The 17,937-nt window shown below is 46.1% G+C and overlaps 7 protein-coding genes and 1 non-coding gene across 8 annotated transcripts; 5 read left to right on the top strand and 3 right to left on the bottom strand.

Moving 5' to 3' along the window:
* Positions 1-7,000: 7,000 nt before the first annotated feature.
* LY79DRAFT_t226 lies at positions 7,001-7,072 on the bottom strand. The gene has a single exon. It is a non-coding gene; the product is annotated as a tRNA-Trp (tRNA).
* Positions 7,073-7,383: 311 nt separating this feature from the next.
* LY79DRAFT_566039 (splicing factor 3A subunit 2) lies at positions 7,384-8,777 on the top strand. The gene is made up of 2 exons (XM_060558780.1): positions 7,384-8,656; positions 8,723-8,777. Exon 1 carries the CDS (start codon positions 7,597-7,599, stop codon positions 8,320-8,322), a length of 726 nt encoding a protein of 241 aa, XP_060410012.1. The 5' UTR covers positions 7,384-7,596; the 3' UTR covers positions 8,323-8,656; positions 8,723-8,777.
* LY79DRAFT_367432 (uncharacterized protein) lies at positions 8,356-9,260 on the top strand. The gene has a single exon (XM_060552802.1). It carries the CDS (start codon positions 8,689-8,691, stop codon positions 9,169-9,171), a length of 483 nt encoding a protein of 160 aa, XP_060410011.1. The 5' UTR covers positions 8,356-8,688; the 3' UTR covers positions 9,172-9,260.
* An 89-nt stretch (positions 9,261-9,349) lies between these two features.
* Positions 9,350-11,463, bottom strand: LY79DRAFT_523870 (kinase-like domain-containing protein; the record flags this gene model as incomplete). Its single annotated transcript, XM_060555578.1, has 4 exons — positions 9,350-9,665; positions 9,722-10,195; positions 10,262-10,762; positions 10,826-11,463. 4 exons carry the CDS (start codon positions 11,461-11,463, stop codon positions 9,350-9,352), a joined length of 1,929 nt encoding a protein of 642 aa, XP_060410010.1.
* Positions 11,464-11,767: 304 nt separating this feature from the next.
* LY79DRAFT_367444 (uncharacterized protein) lies at positions 11,768-12,177 on the top strand. The gene has a single exon (XM_060552803.1). It carries the CDS (start codon positions 11,905-11,907, stop codon positions 12,142-12,144), a length of 240 nt encoding a protein of 79 aa, XP_060410009.1. The 5' UTR covers positions 11,768-11,904; the 3' UTR covers positions 12,145-12,177.
* Positions 12,178-13,180: 1,003 nt separating this feature from the next.
* LY79DRAFT_566032 (uncharacterized protein) lies at positions 13,181-13,533 on the top strand. The gene has a single exon (XM_060558779.1). The coding sequence runs from the start codon at positions 13,196-13,198 to the stop codon at positions 13,373-13,375; it is 180 nt and encodes a 59-aa protein (XP_060410008.1). The 5' UTR covers positions 13,181-13,195; the 3' UTR covers positions 13,376-13,533.
* Positions 13,534-14,497: 964 nt separating this feature from the next.
* LY79DRAFT_614828 (inner membrane protein import complex subunit Tim54-domain-containing protein) lies at positions 14,498-16,511 on the top strand. Its single transcript, XM_060561983.1, has 2 exons — positions 14,498-14,704; positions 14,796-16,511. Exons 1-2 carry the CDS (start codon positions 14,675-14,677, stop codon positions 16,176-16,178), a joined length of 1,413 nt encoding a protein of 470 aa, XP_060410007.1. The 5' UTR covers positions 14,498-14,674; the 3' UTR covers positions 16,179-16,511.
* Positions 16,512-16,599: 88 nt separating this feature from the next.
* LY79DRAFT_593291 (N-terminal domain of NEFA-interacting nuclear protein NIP30-domain-containing protein) lies at positions 16,600-17,660 on the bottom strand (the record flags this gene model as incomplete). The annotated part of the gene is made up of 2 exons (XM_060561537.1): positions 16,600-17,189; positions 17,423-17,660. 2 exons carry the CDS (start codon positions 17,658-17,660, stop codon positions 16,600-16,602), a joined length of 828 nt encoding a protein of 275 aa, XP_060410006.1.
* Between the last annotated feature and the right edge of the window lie 277 nt (positions 17,661-17,937).

Below are 17,937 nucleotides of genomic sequence, written 5' to 3'. Positions count from 1 at the left end.
ATACTATAAAAAGTTACTACTAAATAGCGCTTATTAAGTATAAATATCTTGTTAGTTTTTATAGTCTTACTAGGTAATAGCTCCTCTAGTAGGTTCTTATAAGTAAGTGTATAAGTAATTACCTAGTTATATAACTTAGAAAATATAGTTAGGCTATTAATTAGTAGTTATATAAAGAAGGTAGTAGATGTAAAGAATACTATATCTATATAGTTATTATTATTACTAAGGGGCTATTCTTTACTATTACTTACTTCTTAAAGATAACTTATATTATAACCTTTGTAGTTAAGAAGAAAGTAGTTAAAGGTAGCTAGTAAAGCTTATATAAAGTAGGTGCTTTTATACTAGTTAAACAAGGATTACTGCTTTTCTTTAGTGTACTTAGTTAACTAATAACTAGGCTTACTGTAGATAAAGTACTTCTTAGTTAATTTATTACTACACTAGTTTTTACTATAGTAGTTACTCTATAAAGAACCTTGTGTTTACTATAGATTAGTGTAATTATTATAGCTACTATTATACTTATAGTTAACCTAAAATTACTTATCCTTTGCAGTAGATTTATCTACAGGGTATTACATAGGTAGCTTATAGTAAAGTAAGGTATTTACTACTCTGTTATATAGTTATATACAGAGGCTATAGAATATAGCTAGTAGGTTAAAGAGAGCTATAGTGTACTTAGGTATACTATAGCAACAGGTAATAAGGCACTTATAATAATCCTTATCCTTAGGTAGGCTGTTGTAGGTAGTTACTTTAACTAGCTTAGTGACCCTTTTAATAAGTAACTTAAGGATCTTAAGCTTATTCTTACTATAGTTTTTATAGGTAATTAAGTTAAATAATATATAATAAAGCTTAGTAATATAGGCTAAGTGTACCTTATTGCTTTTAAATTATTTTTTAAGCTTTACTATTAGGGTATTAAAATTACCTGCCTATTAGTAGAGGGTAGAGGTATAATACTTTTGTAGTTTACCTTAGAGTATTACTTAAATTACTGCTCTATAGTAGTCTTACGTTATGCCTACTTAGACACAAAGGTTATAGAACAATAGTAATTTTAAGTTAATAGTCTTATACTAGCTACTAGTGTATTTTATAGCCTAGTTATTAAAGTATATCTTTATAAGGTTACTTATTTACTTTAGTGTTAGCCTTAACGTTACTGTTAATATTACTGTAGTTAATAAGAGCTCCTATAGTAGTATAGTAGTTATTATACATAGGCTATAGATTTTAGCTATTATATAGGGTTTTAGTGTTAATAAAGGCAGTAGTAAAGTAAAGGTTAGGTTATTATAGAAGGTCTAATAAGTAACTGCTAGTAATAAGTGTACTTTAGCTAGTTTTTTACTATATAGGATTATATTATAACCTTAGATATTCTTAATAAAGTAAGGGTCTTTAAGGTGTAGTTTAAAGTTATAAGATGATCTTTTAATAATAGTAATTATCTTATTAGTCTAGTAGGCGCCTTCCTTTTGTTAAAGGGTATTAAATATACGTTAGGTAATTAATAGGTGTTTACTGTAGTTAACCTATATACTATAATTAATAAGGAAGTTGTATAGGCTTATTAGGACCTTCTAGTTAATTACCTTAAAGTTGTTTATAGACTATTTACTAAAATCCTTATAGGTGTAGTAGAGTAATTTACTACTAATGTAGTTATAGTACTTATAACTACTAATGTAAAATATAGTAATAGTATTAAGTATAAGAGCTTATTACTTACTTATAAGGTTAGTTAGTAACTTCTTAATATAGTCTTTTCCTTATTACTGCAGGAGGATACACTATATAAGGTTAGTAGGTATAGTAAATATATTATTAATTACTACTACTTACTGCCTTATGTTAAGTAGTATATTATACTTACTATAAACTTCTTCTTGTTGCCTTATAGGTAATAAGGTAGTAGCTTATAAGCCTTACTTACTTATAAGCTTATTATACTTACTTATTTTAGCTTAGGTCTTCTACTTATAGGCGTAGTGTTATTTACTGTTGCCCTTTGTTAGCCTAATAACCTCTTAAATATAGGCGTTTCTTTTAGTAGACTAAAAGGCGTATACGTTTATTAGAGGGATTACTACTAGTAGTATAGACAGCTAGAGAGAAATATACTCTTGTAGGTAAATAACTTAGGGAAAAATAATAGGCTGTTGCGTTAGCTACTTATTAACGCTATTAGTTAGCAAAAGGAGGGGAAATAATAGGCTATTACGTTAGTAACTTGTTAACGCTATTAGTTAGTAAAAGGAGAGTATATATAAGAAAAAGAAGTTAGTAAGCTAAAGAGCTTATAATAAATAAGATATAGTAAATAATTACTAGTTAGCTATAGGTATATAAAGTAAGGGGTTTTTTATAGTTAAGAGTGCTTCTCTAAAGGTAATAAAGCTTATGTAATAGATATAAATTAACAGGGTTTCTACTAGTTAAGAGGACTAGTTATAGATCTATTAATTAACCTATTATAATAGGTAATTAGTATAAACTATTATAGTAAGGGTATTTATAGAGGCGTTTTTTAGTACTTACTTACTCTAGGCATATAAATAATTAACTAGTAATAATTACCTCTTCTTATAGACCTTACTAATCTATAGTTTAGATAGTAAAGTTAACCTTTGTAGTTAATAGTAAAGTTAACTACTAATTAGTATTAGTAACACTAAGGGATAAGTTAATATAGTTAACTATATATATTAGTAGTAATTAATAAATAATAGGGGTAACTATAGTTCTTTATTATACGTAAAGAAAAAAAGGATAATTATTATAGGTTAGTTAGTTAAATAACTAACTTATTGCCTATAAATCCTTAGAGAATCTATAGCTAAATATCTAAGGATTTACTAGCGATAAGTTATTAGGGTTAACCTAATAACTCTAATATTTATCTACAATAGTTAATATTACAATAAATATATTATATAGTAGTTATAAAAAATAAGGTTAAGTAAGTAATATTTAGTGTCTATATTTAGCTAGAATATTCTAACTATTATTATTAGGTGTATCTAGGCTAGTGTATAACCTAGGCTAGTTATAGAACCTAATAAGGTCCTAGCCTACTATATCTAGGCTACTATAGTACAGAAGAAGGCTACTATAAACTTATTTATATCTATTAGCAGCGTTAGGCCTATAGTAGAGGGTATTATTAAGGCTAACGCTTATCTTTACTATATAAGGTTAATTACTAGTTAACTTAGAGGTAGTAGTCTTTATAAAGCTTAAGCCTACCTAACTATTAAGTTTAATAGCGTTAAGTGTATAAGAGGGTAAGTAGCACTTAGTAGTCTACTTAGGTAGTTTCCCTAGGGGAATAGGTATACTACTAGTAGTCCTTAGGTAATAGGTAGTATATATATTATCTACCTTAATAGTAAAGGTTATTAATATACTTTATAAAACAAGTAAAAGGCTTATACTATCTAGGCCTACGTAGGCTAAAACCTTAGTAGGTCTAGGCTATATAGGTAGTTACTTACGCTAGCTAAGAATTAACTTAGTATAAAGTATAAGTATTATTAAGGGTAAACTAGTAGTCTACTTTTCTTAGTAAGATCTACTAGTAGGCTAGCATAGAAGCCTAGTAGGCCTATAATTTCTAGTCCTTTGCCTTTTAGTAATTACTATAATATTACTATACCTTCTATTTACTTTAGTAATATACTATCTAGTAAAATATTTTTACTTTAGGTAAAAGCCTTACCTATTATAATATCTTTATTTAAGTTAGTTTATTAGGGAGGGATTTTTTAAGAGGTATTTAGTACTTACTTAGTTATATATCTTTCTAGTGTAACTAGGTTTCTTAATAACTAAGAGGTTTATAAGTTAGTGTAAAATAGTAAGATGTCTATAGCTTCTATATAAAGCTATATACATAGGTCTAGATACTTTCTTGTGTTCTTAATAATTCTTTTTACTATCTAGACGTTTAATCTTATCTAATATAGATTAACTATATTACTATTATCTAGTTTAAACCTTTTTTACTAGTTTATTATCCTATAGAATAGTCTATTACTATTAAATTCTATAAATATAAGGGTATATATATTATTATAGAGGCTCTAGGGTAAAGAACAGGTGACTTTATAATTTAGATTCTACTAAAGCTATATATATATATACTATATATTAGTAATTTAGCCTAGTTATACTAGCCTTAGTATACTGTTTCTGTAAGCTAATTCTTGTTAAGGTAGAGGGGTATCTTTACTACGTCTTAGTAAAGAAAAAATTTAAAGGTGTAAATTAAGGTAGTTATACTACTACTTAATATAGCCTTCCTACTAGCTATTATAGATCTAATAAGAAGAGTAAGGCTATAATAGGTAATATAAAGTAATATAGTGCAAAAGTAAAGTATAATAGTAGAGCAGTAGAATAAGGCAAGTAATAACAAGGAGCTAAACAAATAGCATAGGGCAAAAGCTAAGTATTAGTGTAGGTTATTTATTTAGGTTGCCTTTCTTTATAAGAAGAAATAGGTAATAAGATATATACCCCTAGGCATATACCTAGACATATACTAACAGGGTAATCCTATGTTCTACCTATCTATCTACTATATAAGGCACTTGTCCTATAACACTATAGTAATAGGTAATAAGGCACTTATAATAATCTTTATCTTTTAGTAGACTATTATAGGTAGTTACTTTAACTAGCTTAGTAACCCTTTTAATAAGTAACTTAAGAATCTTAAGCTTATTTTTACTATAGTTTTTATAAGTAACTAAGTTAAATAATATATAGTAAAGCTTAGTAATATAGGCTAAGTATACTTTATTACTTTTAAATTATTCTTTAAGTTTTACTATTAAAGTATTAAAATTACTTACCTATTAGTAGAAGGTAAAGGTATAATACTTTTATAGTTTACCTTAAAGTATTACTTAAATTACTACTCTATAGTAGTCTTATATTATATTTACCTAGATATAAAGGTTATAGAATAATAGTAATTTTAAGTTAATAGTCTTATATTAGCTACTAGTGTACTTTATAGCCTAGTTATTAGAGTATATCTTTATAAGGTTACTTATTTACTTTAGCGTTAGCCTTAATATTACTATTAATATTACTATAGCTAATAAAAGCTCCTATAGTAGTATAGTAGTTATTATATATAGGCTATAGATTTTAGCTATTATATAAGGTTTTAGCGTTAATAAAGGTAGTAGTAAGGTAAAGGTTAAGTTATTATAGGAGGTCTAATAAGTAACTACTAGTAATAAGTAGGCTTTAGCTAGTTTTTTACTATATAAGATTATATTATAACCTTAGATATTCTTAATAAAGTTAAGGTCTTTAAAATATAATTTAAAGTTGTATAATAATCTTTTAATAATAGTAATTATCTTATTAGTCTAGTAGGTGCCTTTCTTTTATTAAAAGGTATTAAATATATATTAAGTAATTAATAAGTGTTTACTATAGTTAACCTATATACTATAATTAATAATAAAGTTATATAGGCTTATTAGGACCTTCTAGTTAATTACCTTAAAGTTATTTATAGACTATTTACTAAAATCCTTATAGGTGTAGTAAAGTAATTTACTACTAATATAGTTATAATACTTATAACTACTAATATAAAATATAGTAATAGTGTTAAGTATAAAAGCTTATTACTTACTTATAAGGTTAGTTAGTAACTTCTTAATATAGTCTTTTCCTTATTACTATAGGAGAATATACTATATAAGGTTAGTAAGTATAGTAAATATATTATTAATTACTACTACTTACTGCCTTATATTAAGTAGTATATTATACTTACTATAAACTTCTTTTTATTACCTTATAAGTAAAGGTATAGTAACCTATAAGCCTTACTTACTTATAAGCTTATTATATTTACTTATCTTAGCTTAGGTCTTCTGCTTATAGGTATAGTGTTATTTACTATTGCCCTCTATTAGCCTAATAACCTCTTAAATATAGGCGTTTCTTCTAGTAGACTAGAAAGTATATATATTTATTAGAGGAATTACTACTAGTAGTATAAATAGTTAAAGAAAAATATACTTTTATAAGTAAATAACTTAAGAAAAAACAATAGGCTATTATATTAGCTACTTATTAACACTATTAGTTAGTAAAAAAAGAAAAAATAATAGGCTATTATATTAGTAACTTATTAATACTATTAGTTAGTAAAAGAAGTATATATATAAAAAAAGAAGTTAGTAAGCTAAAAAGCTTATAATAAATAAGGTATAGTAAATAATTACTAGTTAGCTATAGGTATATAAAGTAAAAGGTTTTTTATAGTTAAAAGTACTTCTCTAAAGGTAATAAAGCTTATATAATAGACATAAATTAATAAGGTTTCTACTAGTTAAAAGGACTAGTTATAGATCTATTAATTAACTTATTATAATAAGTAATTAGTATAAACTATTATAGTAAAGGTATTTATAGAGGTATTTTTTAGTACTTACTTACTCTAGGTGTATAAATAATTAACTAGTAATAATTACCTCTTCTTATAGACCTTACTAATCTATAGTTTAAATAGTAAAGTTAACCTTTATAGTTAATAATAAAGTTAACTACTAATTAGTGTTAGTAATACTAAGAGATAAGTTAATATAGTTAACTATATATATTAGTAGTAATTAATAAATAATAGAGGTAACTATAGTTCTTTATTATATATAAAGAAAAGAAGGATAATTATTATAGGTTAGTTAGTTAAATAGCTAACTTATTGCCTATAAATCCTTAGAGAATCTATGGCTAAATATCCAAGGATTTGCTAGCGATGAGTTATTAGGGTTAACCTAATAACTCTGATATTTATCCGCGATGGTCAACATTGCAATAGGAAGATTGCTGCTTTAAGTGTACATATATATTGAACTCGCGTTGTCGACTTTCTTGGGAAAGTCAAACGTCCTAGTGACGACTAAATCAACAGTAATAAAAAGCCGTCAGACCTCGAAAAGCGGCAAAAAGATGAGGACGGCCCGACTCGAACGGACAGCCTTCTGGACTGGAATCAGAAGCGCTACCATTGCGCCACGCCCCCGCTTGCTGTTTGCTGCTACTGCCAAGACCTCGATTGATTGAATAGTGGAGAGTTGGAGGAATTGAGGCTCTCAGTATGGTCAGGAGCACGCGTGCGCAGCCGTTGTTTGTTGTTTGTTGTTTGAGTTGAGGAGTGTGTGTGTGTTTGCGTGTGTGTGAAGTTGTGAACAAACCAGGGTCTGACCGAGCTTCACCGACAGGTGGTGGGGACGGTGGGTCGTGCACGGCCCCACACCCTGCCCGGAACATTTTTGCCTCCGGGGATAAAGTCGGTCCCTTCACCGAGGTGAACAAACCACAGGCGCTGTGCATCACGCGCGCGCGCGTGAACAACTCCCAGAGCTTCCATCGCATTTTCCACACCAAACCACCACATAGGAGAATCTCAGACCAATCCTCCGCCTCTTCAACACATACACACACACACAAACACACCACCTCTAAGCGATTGGCTTGCTAGATTAAATAGACGAAACCAAAGAAAAAGGAAAAAGTCGAAAGCGACCCAACCACACGCAACCCAGCATGGACTACCAGAACCGCGCCGGCTCCAAGTTCGGCGGCGGCGGCGTCGCCTCCTACTCGGCGACCAACGCCGACCGCCGCGAGCGCCTGCGTAAGCTCGCCCTCGAGACCATCGACCTCGACAAGGACCCCTACTTCTTCAAGAACCACGTCGGCTCCTTCGAGTGCCGCCTCTGCCTCACCGTCCACCAGAACGACGGCTCCTACCTCGCCCACACCCAGGGCAAGAAGCACCAGACCAACCTCGCCCGCCGCGCCGCCCGCGAGCAGAAGGAGGGCAGGGGCCAGAACATCGACCCGGCCACCGGCCTGCCCGTCGGCGTCGTCGGCGCCGGCTTCGGCCCCAATGCCCAGCGCCGCAACCTCATCAAGATCGGCCGCCCCGGCTACAAGATCACCAAGGTCCGCGACCCCGTCACCCGCCAGCAGGGCCTCCTCTTCCAGCTCCAGTACCCCGACGTCGCCCCCGACGTCGAGCCCAAGTGGCAGGTCATGAACGCCTTCACCCAGCGCGTCGAGGAGCCCGACAAGAACTTCCAGTACCTCCTCGTCGCCGCCGAGCCCTACGAGACCTGCGGCTTCAAGATCCCCGCCCGCGAGCTCGACAAGCGCGAGGGCAAGCAGTTCAGCTACTGGGACCCCGACGCCAAGGAGTACTGGCTCCAGGTCATGTTCATGTCCGAGCGCGAGGAGCGTTACGTCGCCGCTCCGGGTACGAGGAGGTGAGGTGCGCTCGCGTTTACAAGAGGGAGAAAGGGTGGCAGGGGGGGGGGGACGGAGTAACGGCTTTCTTCTTTTTATTTCGGATGGTCGCGGTGGGCATGTGTATAATCATTCAGCATGCGTGCTGGCGCATTGCAAAGGCAAATGTCTGATGTGCGGGAGCCCGGCGGAGATTAGCTTGGCGTTCTTGGCATCCAAAGATGCCCCCCGACCAGATCCCAGCGATCATCTGGGCTCGCAGGCATGTGAGCTGTTCGGTGGAATATCCTCTCGCAGACACGGCAGAAAAGCACCCCCGACAAGATATTACGGCGTACGGCGCAGGTCAAGGCAAAATGTAAGGATGTGCCTTCTGCTTATCAAATCCTCATGGGATACAGACGGGCTAACATTCAAGTTCGAGAAAAAGTTGCACACATAAGAATCACAATACCAGACAGACAGCGACAATCATGGGTTCGTCTTGTTCTCAATTGCATTTCTCTCGATTGCATCCATCTCCACACCCTACTGTTGTTGCCAGCCGTCCTAGTGTCTCCTGAATTTCACAACGGCATCCATGACTTGTTTTCTAGATCTGGTATTTCCACTAGATCTAGATCCGACGCCCACTTCGCCTGTCCACGGCCTCCCCCCTGTCTGGTTTCGCCTCCTACTCGTGCTTCTCGTGAGGATGTATGCTCCAGGCATCCGCAGCCCGTCTCGATGAAAGGCTCCAGAGACACCCAAACCCGCCGCTTCCATCTACATGATGTGTGCGATTTTTGTATCTTGATGCGTGTCAACGCCCTTTATGCAGTAATTGAAAGTCGAGTTAAAAAAAAAAACAATGGTAAATGCAAGTCTTGGTAACAAGAATCTGGCGTGTTTGGACCGGCCGTTAAGCAAAAAATGCAGTAACCAGCAAGACATTGCCTTGTGCTCTTCTGTACCTCCCTCCCCCTTCGTTTTGCTCGACGAAACAGGCGGCCCTTCGATGCGAGGAGCCAATGACGCCAAGTTAACTACCAGAGTGATCTGGATGTGACGCTTATCGGAAGTTGTTGTCGAAACGCTTGAACGTGTAGCCAATAAAGGGCAGACTCATCTCGGGAGACTCCTCGACCACTGCAGGCACACCCGAGCGGGCTTGCTGGACGGCTTGCGCCTTGAGGATGGTGGCGTTATCGGTCTGGTCAATCTCGTCGGTGGGGAAGTAGGTGGTATCGATGGCCGAAGTGAGGCGAGGCTCGAAGGGTGCCCTGATGCGACGCAGGCTGTCAAACTCGACTCCCCTAAAGAACGAGTGCTGTTTGATTTCGTGCGCGCCGCCGCGGCCCAGACGGTTCTCTGTGTTGCAGATCAAGCTGCGCCGCATGTCAGTCGAGGAGCGAAACAACAAAGGGGAGGCGTCTAAACTTACCTTCGGATGAGGTTCTCGGCCTCCACACCGAGCTGGATGTCGTCGGGGAAGTACAACGTCTGTCTCCAGTTGACAATCTTGCGGTACGTGTCGTGGCTGTCCTCGGCACAGAAAGGAGGCCATCCGACCAAGCACTCGAACATGATGGTGCCCAGTGACCACCAATCGCAGTCGAACGTGTAGCCGTGCCCCGTAAAGATCTCGGGGGCAATGTAGTCGGGCGTTCCGACGGTTGAGTACGCCATCAGTCTCCTCGACCGACGCCAATCGTTGATCTGGGATCGGTTGCTGACAGTGAGGTTGATCTGGTCAATGGCGACGGAGTTACGGTCGCGCGGCTTGTTCGACCGACCCTGCAGCAGTTGTTGGTAGTAGTTGTTGTCGTGTAGACGGTTGAAACCAGTCGACAGGCCGAAATCGGTCAGCTTGACGTGACCTCCGCGGTCCAGCAGGATGTTGTCGGGTTTGATGTCGCTGAAGAAAGACGTGTCAGCTTCCAGAAGGTCATGCCTGTGTAGACATTGGGAGGGGAGGACTTACCGATGGATGAAGCCCAGCTTGTGGACGGCCTCAATGGCAAGGACGATTTCGGCAATATAAAACCGCGTAATGTCCTCGGAGAAGATTTCGTACTTGATAAGCATGGTCATCAAGTCACCTCCGGGCAGGAACTCCATCAACATGTAGAGGAAGTACGAGTCCTGGAAAGTGGTGTAGAGCTTGACGACCCAGGGACTGTCGGACTCGGCCAGGATATCTCTCTCGGAACGGACGTGGGCTAGCTGGTCCTTCTTGAACATCTCGGTCTTGATCAGGGACTTCATGGCGTAGACCTTGCCGTCGTTCTTCTTCTGCACCAGCTTGACCTCGCCGAAAGCACCCTTGCCGATGATCTTGATGGTGTTGTAGTTCTCGGGCTTGTCCTTGGTTCGCAGGAATCGCAGGTACTGACCCTCCTTGCGGCCGGCCGTGGACCAGATCTGCTCGCGTCTCTGCTGGCTCTGGCCGGACTCGGAGAGTTTGACCTCCATCTCGCTTTGTCTGCGGTGCGGGCACGGTCAGTAAAGTTGCACATCCGCCGCCGTTGACGTCGTCGTCGCTTACCTCTGGTTGCGCTCTCTCGCGCGCTTGACGCTGTCCTTGAAGAAGTCGGAGGCCAATTGGGTACATTTCTTCTGGTTGTTATTGGCGTTGGGGCCGTACTTCTCGTAGAGGCGCTCGGGGGGCGGGCCAAAGATATCAGCGGGGGCCGACTGGTTGGGCATCGGGGGCGTCGCATAGTGACCGTAGCCCGAGGACGGCTGTCCTGAAGTGCCGGCGGTGCGAGGTCGCTGAGCGGGGGAGGGGCCGCGGGAGCCGTATGGTGATGCGCGGGCAGCGCCGCCTAGGTTCTGGTGGGAGAATTGGTGAGCGAGGCCGACGTTGGGGTCGTTGGTGCCGGGCGTGTTGGAACGAGGCTGGTAGGCGGCATTGTTATAGTCTCCATGGCCCTGGGGAGGGTATTGGCCCTGCTGTTGGTTGGGGTTGAAGTAGCCAGAGGAGGCGTACCCAGCGGCGTACGGCTGCTGCTGTTGCTGCTGCTGTTGCTGCATGCCGGCCTGCTGGTGATGCTGCTGACCCTGATGAGGGAAAACGGGCTGAGGAAAGGTGGAGGGGGTGGTTGGATACTGTCGGTCGTTGCCAGAAGCCAAGCGGTCGTTGTTCCCGATGTTGAGGTAGAGGCGATTATTATTGCCGTCCATTGCGAAGGTTTCGTCTTGACTCGGGGGAGGGTCACGGCGTGTGCGGGTAGGGGAGGGGGGGGGGGGGAGGGGATTGCGAGGACTGTGCGGGCGACCAGCAGCAATATGACAATTTTAGGTGACAGCGGACGACGTGCTTTGGCCAAGCCGGAGATGGAAGTGAGGTAGCAGATCGAGTGCTACTATGGCCGCTATTGCTTGCTGCTATTGCTTCCGCACGGCGGCGGCGGGGGGGGGGAGGCGGCAACGGAGGAGGGAAGGGTGCAGCCGCAGTGCGCAGGCAGGCAGGGTCAAGGCGGGTGGCTGGATGAATTCGGGGCGTCCCCCGGTGCGGTTGTCGAGGGAAGAATAGATTGCGGTGGACGGTGGAGTAAATGAGAGATGCTCACAACCCAATGAGACTTGAAGAGGAGGAGTCAGTACGTGTGTGCCCCGGTTGAGATGAAGAGAGACAGAGGGAGGGCTACGCAGTGTAAGGACAACGACAACAACGGTGTAGGGGAAGTCGTAGATGAGGATTCGTACCTTTTGGTGTCAATGGGTGAGATGGGCGGTAAAAGGTTTGGTGGGAGGTGGTTATTTTCCCAACCCAACGAAAGGGGGGGGGGGGAGCCGTCGATAAGGCGTACAGGTGGCGGAGAGGGGGCGGCTCCAAGGCAAGGCCCTAAGGGGGCTGATTGATGTTCCGGGTGCCAACGGTGGGAGGAAAAGGAGACGGGACGAAGCTGGGCGTCAAGGTCGCTCGCTGCTAGCTCGTTGTCGGTTCTGTCACAGTCGGGGAGGAATCGGGACCTGAGGCGGCGGGATGAGAGGCACCTTCGTGGCTTGACCAAGGAGAGAGGGGGGAGAAGTCGAGGTCACGAGACCGGCTTGTGGTAGTCTGAGACTGACGAGTGACGACAAAGAGAGTCGCCGTTGACGACAACGGAAGAGGAGGCGGTTGAGGGGTGGGAGGATTCGACTCTGTGACTTGGCGGGGAAGGGAATAAGACAGGATACATACCTTAGGTAGGTAGGTAGGATGCGTACATAGTACCGTGTACAAGTACATGAGAATAGGGGAAGGCGATGCTGACAAGGGGCGGAGGGTGGTCCCACGGCACAAGTACATACAAGTACCGGTGTACATCTGTTGAGCATTTGGAACGCAATTGGGTTCGGTGTCATCCAGTCTGTCAGCTCAGTGAGTTAGTAGGTAGGTAGGTAGGCAGTAGCTATACATCAGAGATGGGTAAGTACATGGAATATACTTGCCTGCTTTTGAACGAGGAGGCTCCCTCCTGTTCCTGCTCTCTTCGAGTCGAAGCCGCCAGAGGTGCTTTTGCAAGATACGTGTACCTACATACACCGTACACCGTACCTACACAGGACTGACTGGGCCTGGCTCAGGAGACGCTGAAGCAGAAACGTGGATCTGGGTGGCCCTGGAGGGGCTTCCCCTCGTCGGACCCCAGCGACCCCTGAGATTCAAGCAAGAGGATGATCTTTGATTGGCTCCTTCGTCTATAGAGTGGGTCGAGTGGCCGACCGAGTCGCATCCACTGGCACCGTCCTGCACGCTGCATCTCGACTTTTCGCCCTACGAGATAACAGAATAAAAAAAATAAAAACAAGGTTTGTCGACCGCTGAGTGTGCAGCCGAGGTGTCGCGTTTATTTCTTTCCATCGTTTTTTTTTTTTCTCTTTCTCCTCGGTCCATGGGTCACGGGCATGATATGGCTGCTAAGCAAGCATGAAGATTCTTCAACGCGCCTCTCTGCCTGCCTCGGGTCTTTTCTTTTGGCCATATAGGTGTGTATGTATATGTATGAATATATGGATATATACGGAGTATAATATCCGTATACAGATATGTTTTTCCTTTCCTTCCTGCATCTCTGTCACCGCTGCTGCTGCCCGCTCGGACCCATGAAAAGTGCGGGGCGGTAGGTTAATAACGAGGAAGGAGGGGGGCAGGACGACTACCGGTATGCTAAGCTAAGCATCGGCAGCTCCCCTACCAGCATACAATACCGGTACAGAGTGTTGTTACTAAGGCAAGTACGAAGTGGTGTAGGTATCTCATGTAAGTAAACTCGGTGTGTTTGTACATGCCTTACTCGGGCAAGAAAGAGGGAAGCAAGAGCGACAGATGCCTTCCTCGGTGTGAGCCTTGAGAGCCGGGGATCGGATCTCGCTTAACCCGGCGTCCATGCACACACTCGACGGAAGGGCCATTCCTCACCGACTCTTGACACAGAATCAGAATCTCCATTACGTACGCCTACGCCCGTCCGCACCTATTCGCCCATCGGTGAGCTATCGGACACACCAATGCTTTCCAGCAGGCATAACATAGCTTACGAGACGAGGCTTGAATGACGTCCCGTGCCTTTGCCTGTGTCAGACTTCTTGCCCAGCGATCCATTCATTCACCGTTCCATGCTTGCTTGCTCGCTGCCATCGCCGCCCAATGACAACACAGGACAGGCAAACGCCATGTAATGCAATTGCCTGCCATGACAACCTATTCTTGTCCTTCTGCCAAGGAGACCGTAATGCGCTCAGGTCTGCCGTCAATTCTGGAGATCGCCAGGCCGCAGGGCCGGGGGCATCCCGCGTGAATCGCGGCCGAGAGTTCGTCCTTCCACACACACACACACACACACACACACACACACACACACACACACACAGTGGACAGGATTAGTTGGTGTTTCAAATGCCCTGGAGATTCTCGGGAAGTAGAGGAGGTAATGAAGAGGGAGCAGCATCACGTCGCTCCAAGCCTCCCCAGGCCCTCGTCACGAACTTGTCGCGGCCGGAGTTTCCCCACGCGTCCGTCCCACTTGAGCCAGAAAACAAAACCATAACACGGCAAACCGCATGTTGAATCATGATCAAGCTGTCGCCGCCGCCGCTGCTGCTGCTACAATACCGGTAGAGTAATGCTGTGCACGGATCCTTGCCGTATAGGGAAAGCGGTCGGATGATAGCCCGCGCCATGCCCTTTTGGGACGACTAGGTGCGATAACTCTGCGAAGCTCTTATCGCGACCAAGCGGTAAAATTTCCATTAACCTCATTCCCGGCCCCGGATTCAAGGTACACGATACGAGGCATTGCGAGCCGCCGGCTTCTTCGACCGCATCCTTTTCTGTGATGCCCCCATTGTCGTTTGCCGAATCTCTGTAACATCCAATACCTTTTCCGCCCGGCCCATACTCTGAACCATGGCGGACTCCAAACCTACGCCGCCCGAGGTGAGCAAAAGCCATGATCCTATCGCATAGTCTCTTTTTGTCACCCTTTCATAGGAGACTAACATGGGAATCTCTCTCTCTCTCTCTTCAGGCGGTCGCAACCTCGAACCCGACCCCCTCAACGTCTGCCACGGCCACGACCACGAACACGACCGCCACCGCCTCGGCCGCTGAGGGCTACAAAGCCGCGAAACCGAACCCCGTATGGCAGATGATGGGCCTCCGCGGGCCCCCGAAGCGCCTCCCCTCGCGCAACTGGATGATCTTCCTCTCCCTGACGGGCGCCTTCTCCGCCGCCATCATCTACGACAAGCGCGAGAAGAACCGTGCCACCGCCCGCTGGGCCCGCGCCGTCGCGCCCCTTGCCCGGGAGCCCGTCGGCAGCCCCTCCCAGATGCCGCGCAAGCTCACCATCCTCCTCGAGGCGCCCCCTGGCGACGGCCTGCGCGTCGCCCAGGACCACTTTCTCGAGTACGTCAAGCCCATCCTGGCCGCCTCCGGCCTCGACTGGGACTTCGTCCAGGGCCGCCAGCAGGGCGACGTCCGCGCCGCCGTCGCCGAGAAGATCCGCCGCCGCCGCTCCCGCGACGAGCGGCCCGACCAAGAGCTGCTGCCCACCGAGGAGAACCTCCGCGACGCCGTGCGCCGGAAGAACGGCGTCCCCGAGTACGACGGTCCCGCCGGCGATATCGTCATCGGTCGCCACACCTGGAAAGAGTACGTCCGCGGCCTGCACGAGGGCTGGCTCGGCCCCCTCGACCCGCCGCCCAAGCCCGAGGCCGCCGTCCCAACCACCTCTTCTTCGCAGACCGCCGAAGGCGATGACGCCCTCGCCGGCAGCACTGAAGGAGAAAAAAAGGACGACGAACCCCCCAAGGAGGAAGAAAAGAAGCCCGACCGCCCGCCCCAGCCGGTCCCCCACAACACCCCCCTCGACTACGCGGCCTCCCACCTGCCCCCGCACATTCCCGACGAGTTCTCCCCGTCGGACGCCATCCCCTTCCCGCACCTCCTCGGCTTCGCCGGCACCTTGACCCGCCTGCAGCGCTTCCTCACCCGCCGCCGCCTCGCCGACGACATCGGCCGCCAGGTCGCCGCCGCCTGCTTCGCCACCTCGCGCGAGTGGCGCGGCGACGAGGAAGAGCAGCAGCGCGCCCTCGAGCACGAGCAGGCCAACTGGGTCAAGAGCGTGTGGAAGGAGGCCGCCGAGGCGCCCGAGTCCGCCGACGAGGCGGAGCGCGCCAAGGAGCGCGTCTGGACGAGCCCCGTCGTCGTCGACCCGCGCATCGCCGGGCGCATGCGCCGCTTCGAGATGCGTCCGGAGGACGAGGAGCGCGCGCGCCAGATCGTCGTGCCCGAGGAGGAGGTCGAGGGCTGGATCAAGGGCAGCCTGCGGTCGCTGGGCCGCTGGGCCCGGGACGCCGTCAGCGGCGGCCGGCCCAAGGGCCCCAACGTCGGCGACATTGACGAGTGAGACCCGGGAGGAGAGATGTGTGTGAGGAAGCGAGAGATAGATGTATGACTAACTATACCCCGGCCGCCAGGGGGGGGGACAAACCCATATTGTAATTCTAGCTTGTAGTTTGATCATGTTACCGGGGGCGCGTGCGTGCATGGATGGCGATGGGCAGGGCATTATAGACTTGGTTTTGCCGGGCAAAGAAAAAAAAGGCTCGCCCGTCGATATGACGAATATTACCGTACACTCTCCTCTTTTCTCCTTTTCTTTTCTTTTTTCCCCCCGTCCACCTAGCGTTTCGTCGTCTACATCAATCGTGAGTTTTTTCGTGCATGCGTAGCCCCCCCTTCCCCGTTTTAGTCGTCTGGCAATGGCCCCCCCCCCGTCACCTTTCGCACAAATTCCTCCCTTCGTTTCTTCCCCGTCCGTCCCCCGGTCAATCGTCGTCCGAGTCCGAGCCGTACGCCACGAGGCCCAGCTTCTTCGCCTTGGCCGCCGGCGGCGCGGGCGGGCTTGCCTTCGCGGCGTCCTCCTTCTTCTCACCACCGTCCTGGGCAGCCGTCGCCACCGCCGCCGCCGCAGCAGCAGCAGCAGCAGCAGCAGCCTTCTCCCCGACCGACGTCTTCCTCTCCGCTGCATCCTTCTCCTCGACCCTCTTCACCCCGAACCCCCCCTTCTCCCTCTTCCTCCGCTTCCTCGGCCCGACAGCCCACTCCTCCTCCGCTTTGCCCGCGCCGTCGTCCCGGGCCCCGGACACGCCCCCCGCCGCCGCGGCTCCCCCGTCTGCTCCCCCCCCTCCTCCTTCGGATGCATCGTTGTCGTCGTCGCCGTCACCGGGCCTCTTCTGGCCCTGGCCCTGTGCCCGCCGGAACGCCGCGAGCCCTTCCTCCGTCTCCCGCCGCACCCGCTCCTCCTCGGCGCGCTTCGCCTCGCGCACCTCGTCCAGGAACTCGATCTCGTCGTCGTCGAGCGCGCGGAACTGGTTCCGGATCTTGTTGGCCTCCTCGAACGCGGCCTGCTTGGCGGCTGTTGGTTCCCCACCCCCAATGTCAGTATCGGTGTCAGTGCCAGTGCCAGTGTCAGTCTGGTGCTAATCAACAGACAAACAATCAGGAACCCCCTCGTTCAAAATACAAACGCCCACTGTTTGGAGAGGCAGGGATGGGGAACAGCAGTGTGCGTGAGATTGCGTGACAGTGGACAGTGGACAGTGGACAGTGAACAGTGAACAAGTGACAGAGAGAGGGGGCGCGACTCACCCTTGTTCGCCTGCAACACATCGTACAGGCTCCTCTCCCCGCCCTCGACGCTCTTGACCCGCGCCTCTTCCCTCCGCTTCCTCTCGGCCTCGAGCTCCCTCTGCACAATCTCCCACTCTGCCTTCTTCTTCGCCTCGACGGCGGCGGCGGCGGTGCCGTCTCCGTTCTTCGCCTCCTCGGCGACGACGACCTCGCCCGTCTTGACGTCGATCGCACCCGCCGACACGAAACGCGACATCCTTTTTCTTTTTCTCTTTCCTTTCCTCGAGAGCCTCGCCACGTATCTCTTTAACCTCAAACGTTTCCCCCCTTCTTTGCGCCTCTTTCTCCTCTAATCCCCTTCAAATGAGACTTGGGGGGGAGGAAGGCTCTCGATATCCCAGTGCCTTCCGAATAGGCGAGAAGGGTGGAAGGGTTGAGACACGTGACGGCGACAGCAGCAAATATAAGAGGAATAAAAAAGGGACCTCGACTCAGAACTTTATTTAAGCCTTCTCACAACGCGATCGTCCGAC

Source organism: Colletotrichum navitas (genome assembly GCF_030913465.1).
Source record: "Colletotrichum navitas strain CBS 125086 chromosome Unknown LY79scaffold_75, whole genome shotgun sequence".
Taxonomy (NCBI): domain Eukaryota; kingdom Fungi; phylum Ascomycota; class Sordariomycetes; order Glomerellales; family Glomerellaceae; genus Colletotrichum; species Colletotrichum navitas.
Note: the sequence above shows the minus strand (reverse complement) of the source record. Positions and strands in the feature narration are given on the sequence as shown.

Excerpts from the sequence above, each read along its gene's own strand:
- LY79DRAFT_367432 (XM_060552802.1), top strand. The coding sequence starts at position 8,689 with ATGGGATACAGACGGGCTAACATTCAAGTTCGAGAAAAAGTTGCACAC.
- LY79DRAFT_367444 (XM_060552803.1), top strand. The coding sequence starts at position 11,905 with ATGAAGAGAGACAGAGGGAGGGCTACGCAGTGTAAGGACAACGACAAC.
- LY79DRAFT_614828 (XM_060561983.1), top strand. The coding sequence starts at position 14,675 with ATGGCGGACTCCAAACCTACGCCGCCCGAG. Across the intron at positions 14,705-14,795 it reads CCAAACCTACGCCGCCCGAG|GCGGTCGCAACCTCGAACCC; the intron begins GTGAGCAAAAGC and ends CTCTCTCTTCAG.
- LY79DRAFT_566032 (XM_060558779.1), top strand. The coding sequence starts at position 13,196 with ATGAAGATTCTTCAACGCGCCTCTCTGCCTGCCTCGGGTCTTTTCTTT.
- LY79DRAFT_566039 (XM_060558780.1), top strand. The coding sequence starts at position 7,597 with ATGGACTACCAGAACCGCGCCGGCTCCAAGTTCGGCGGCGGCGGCGTC.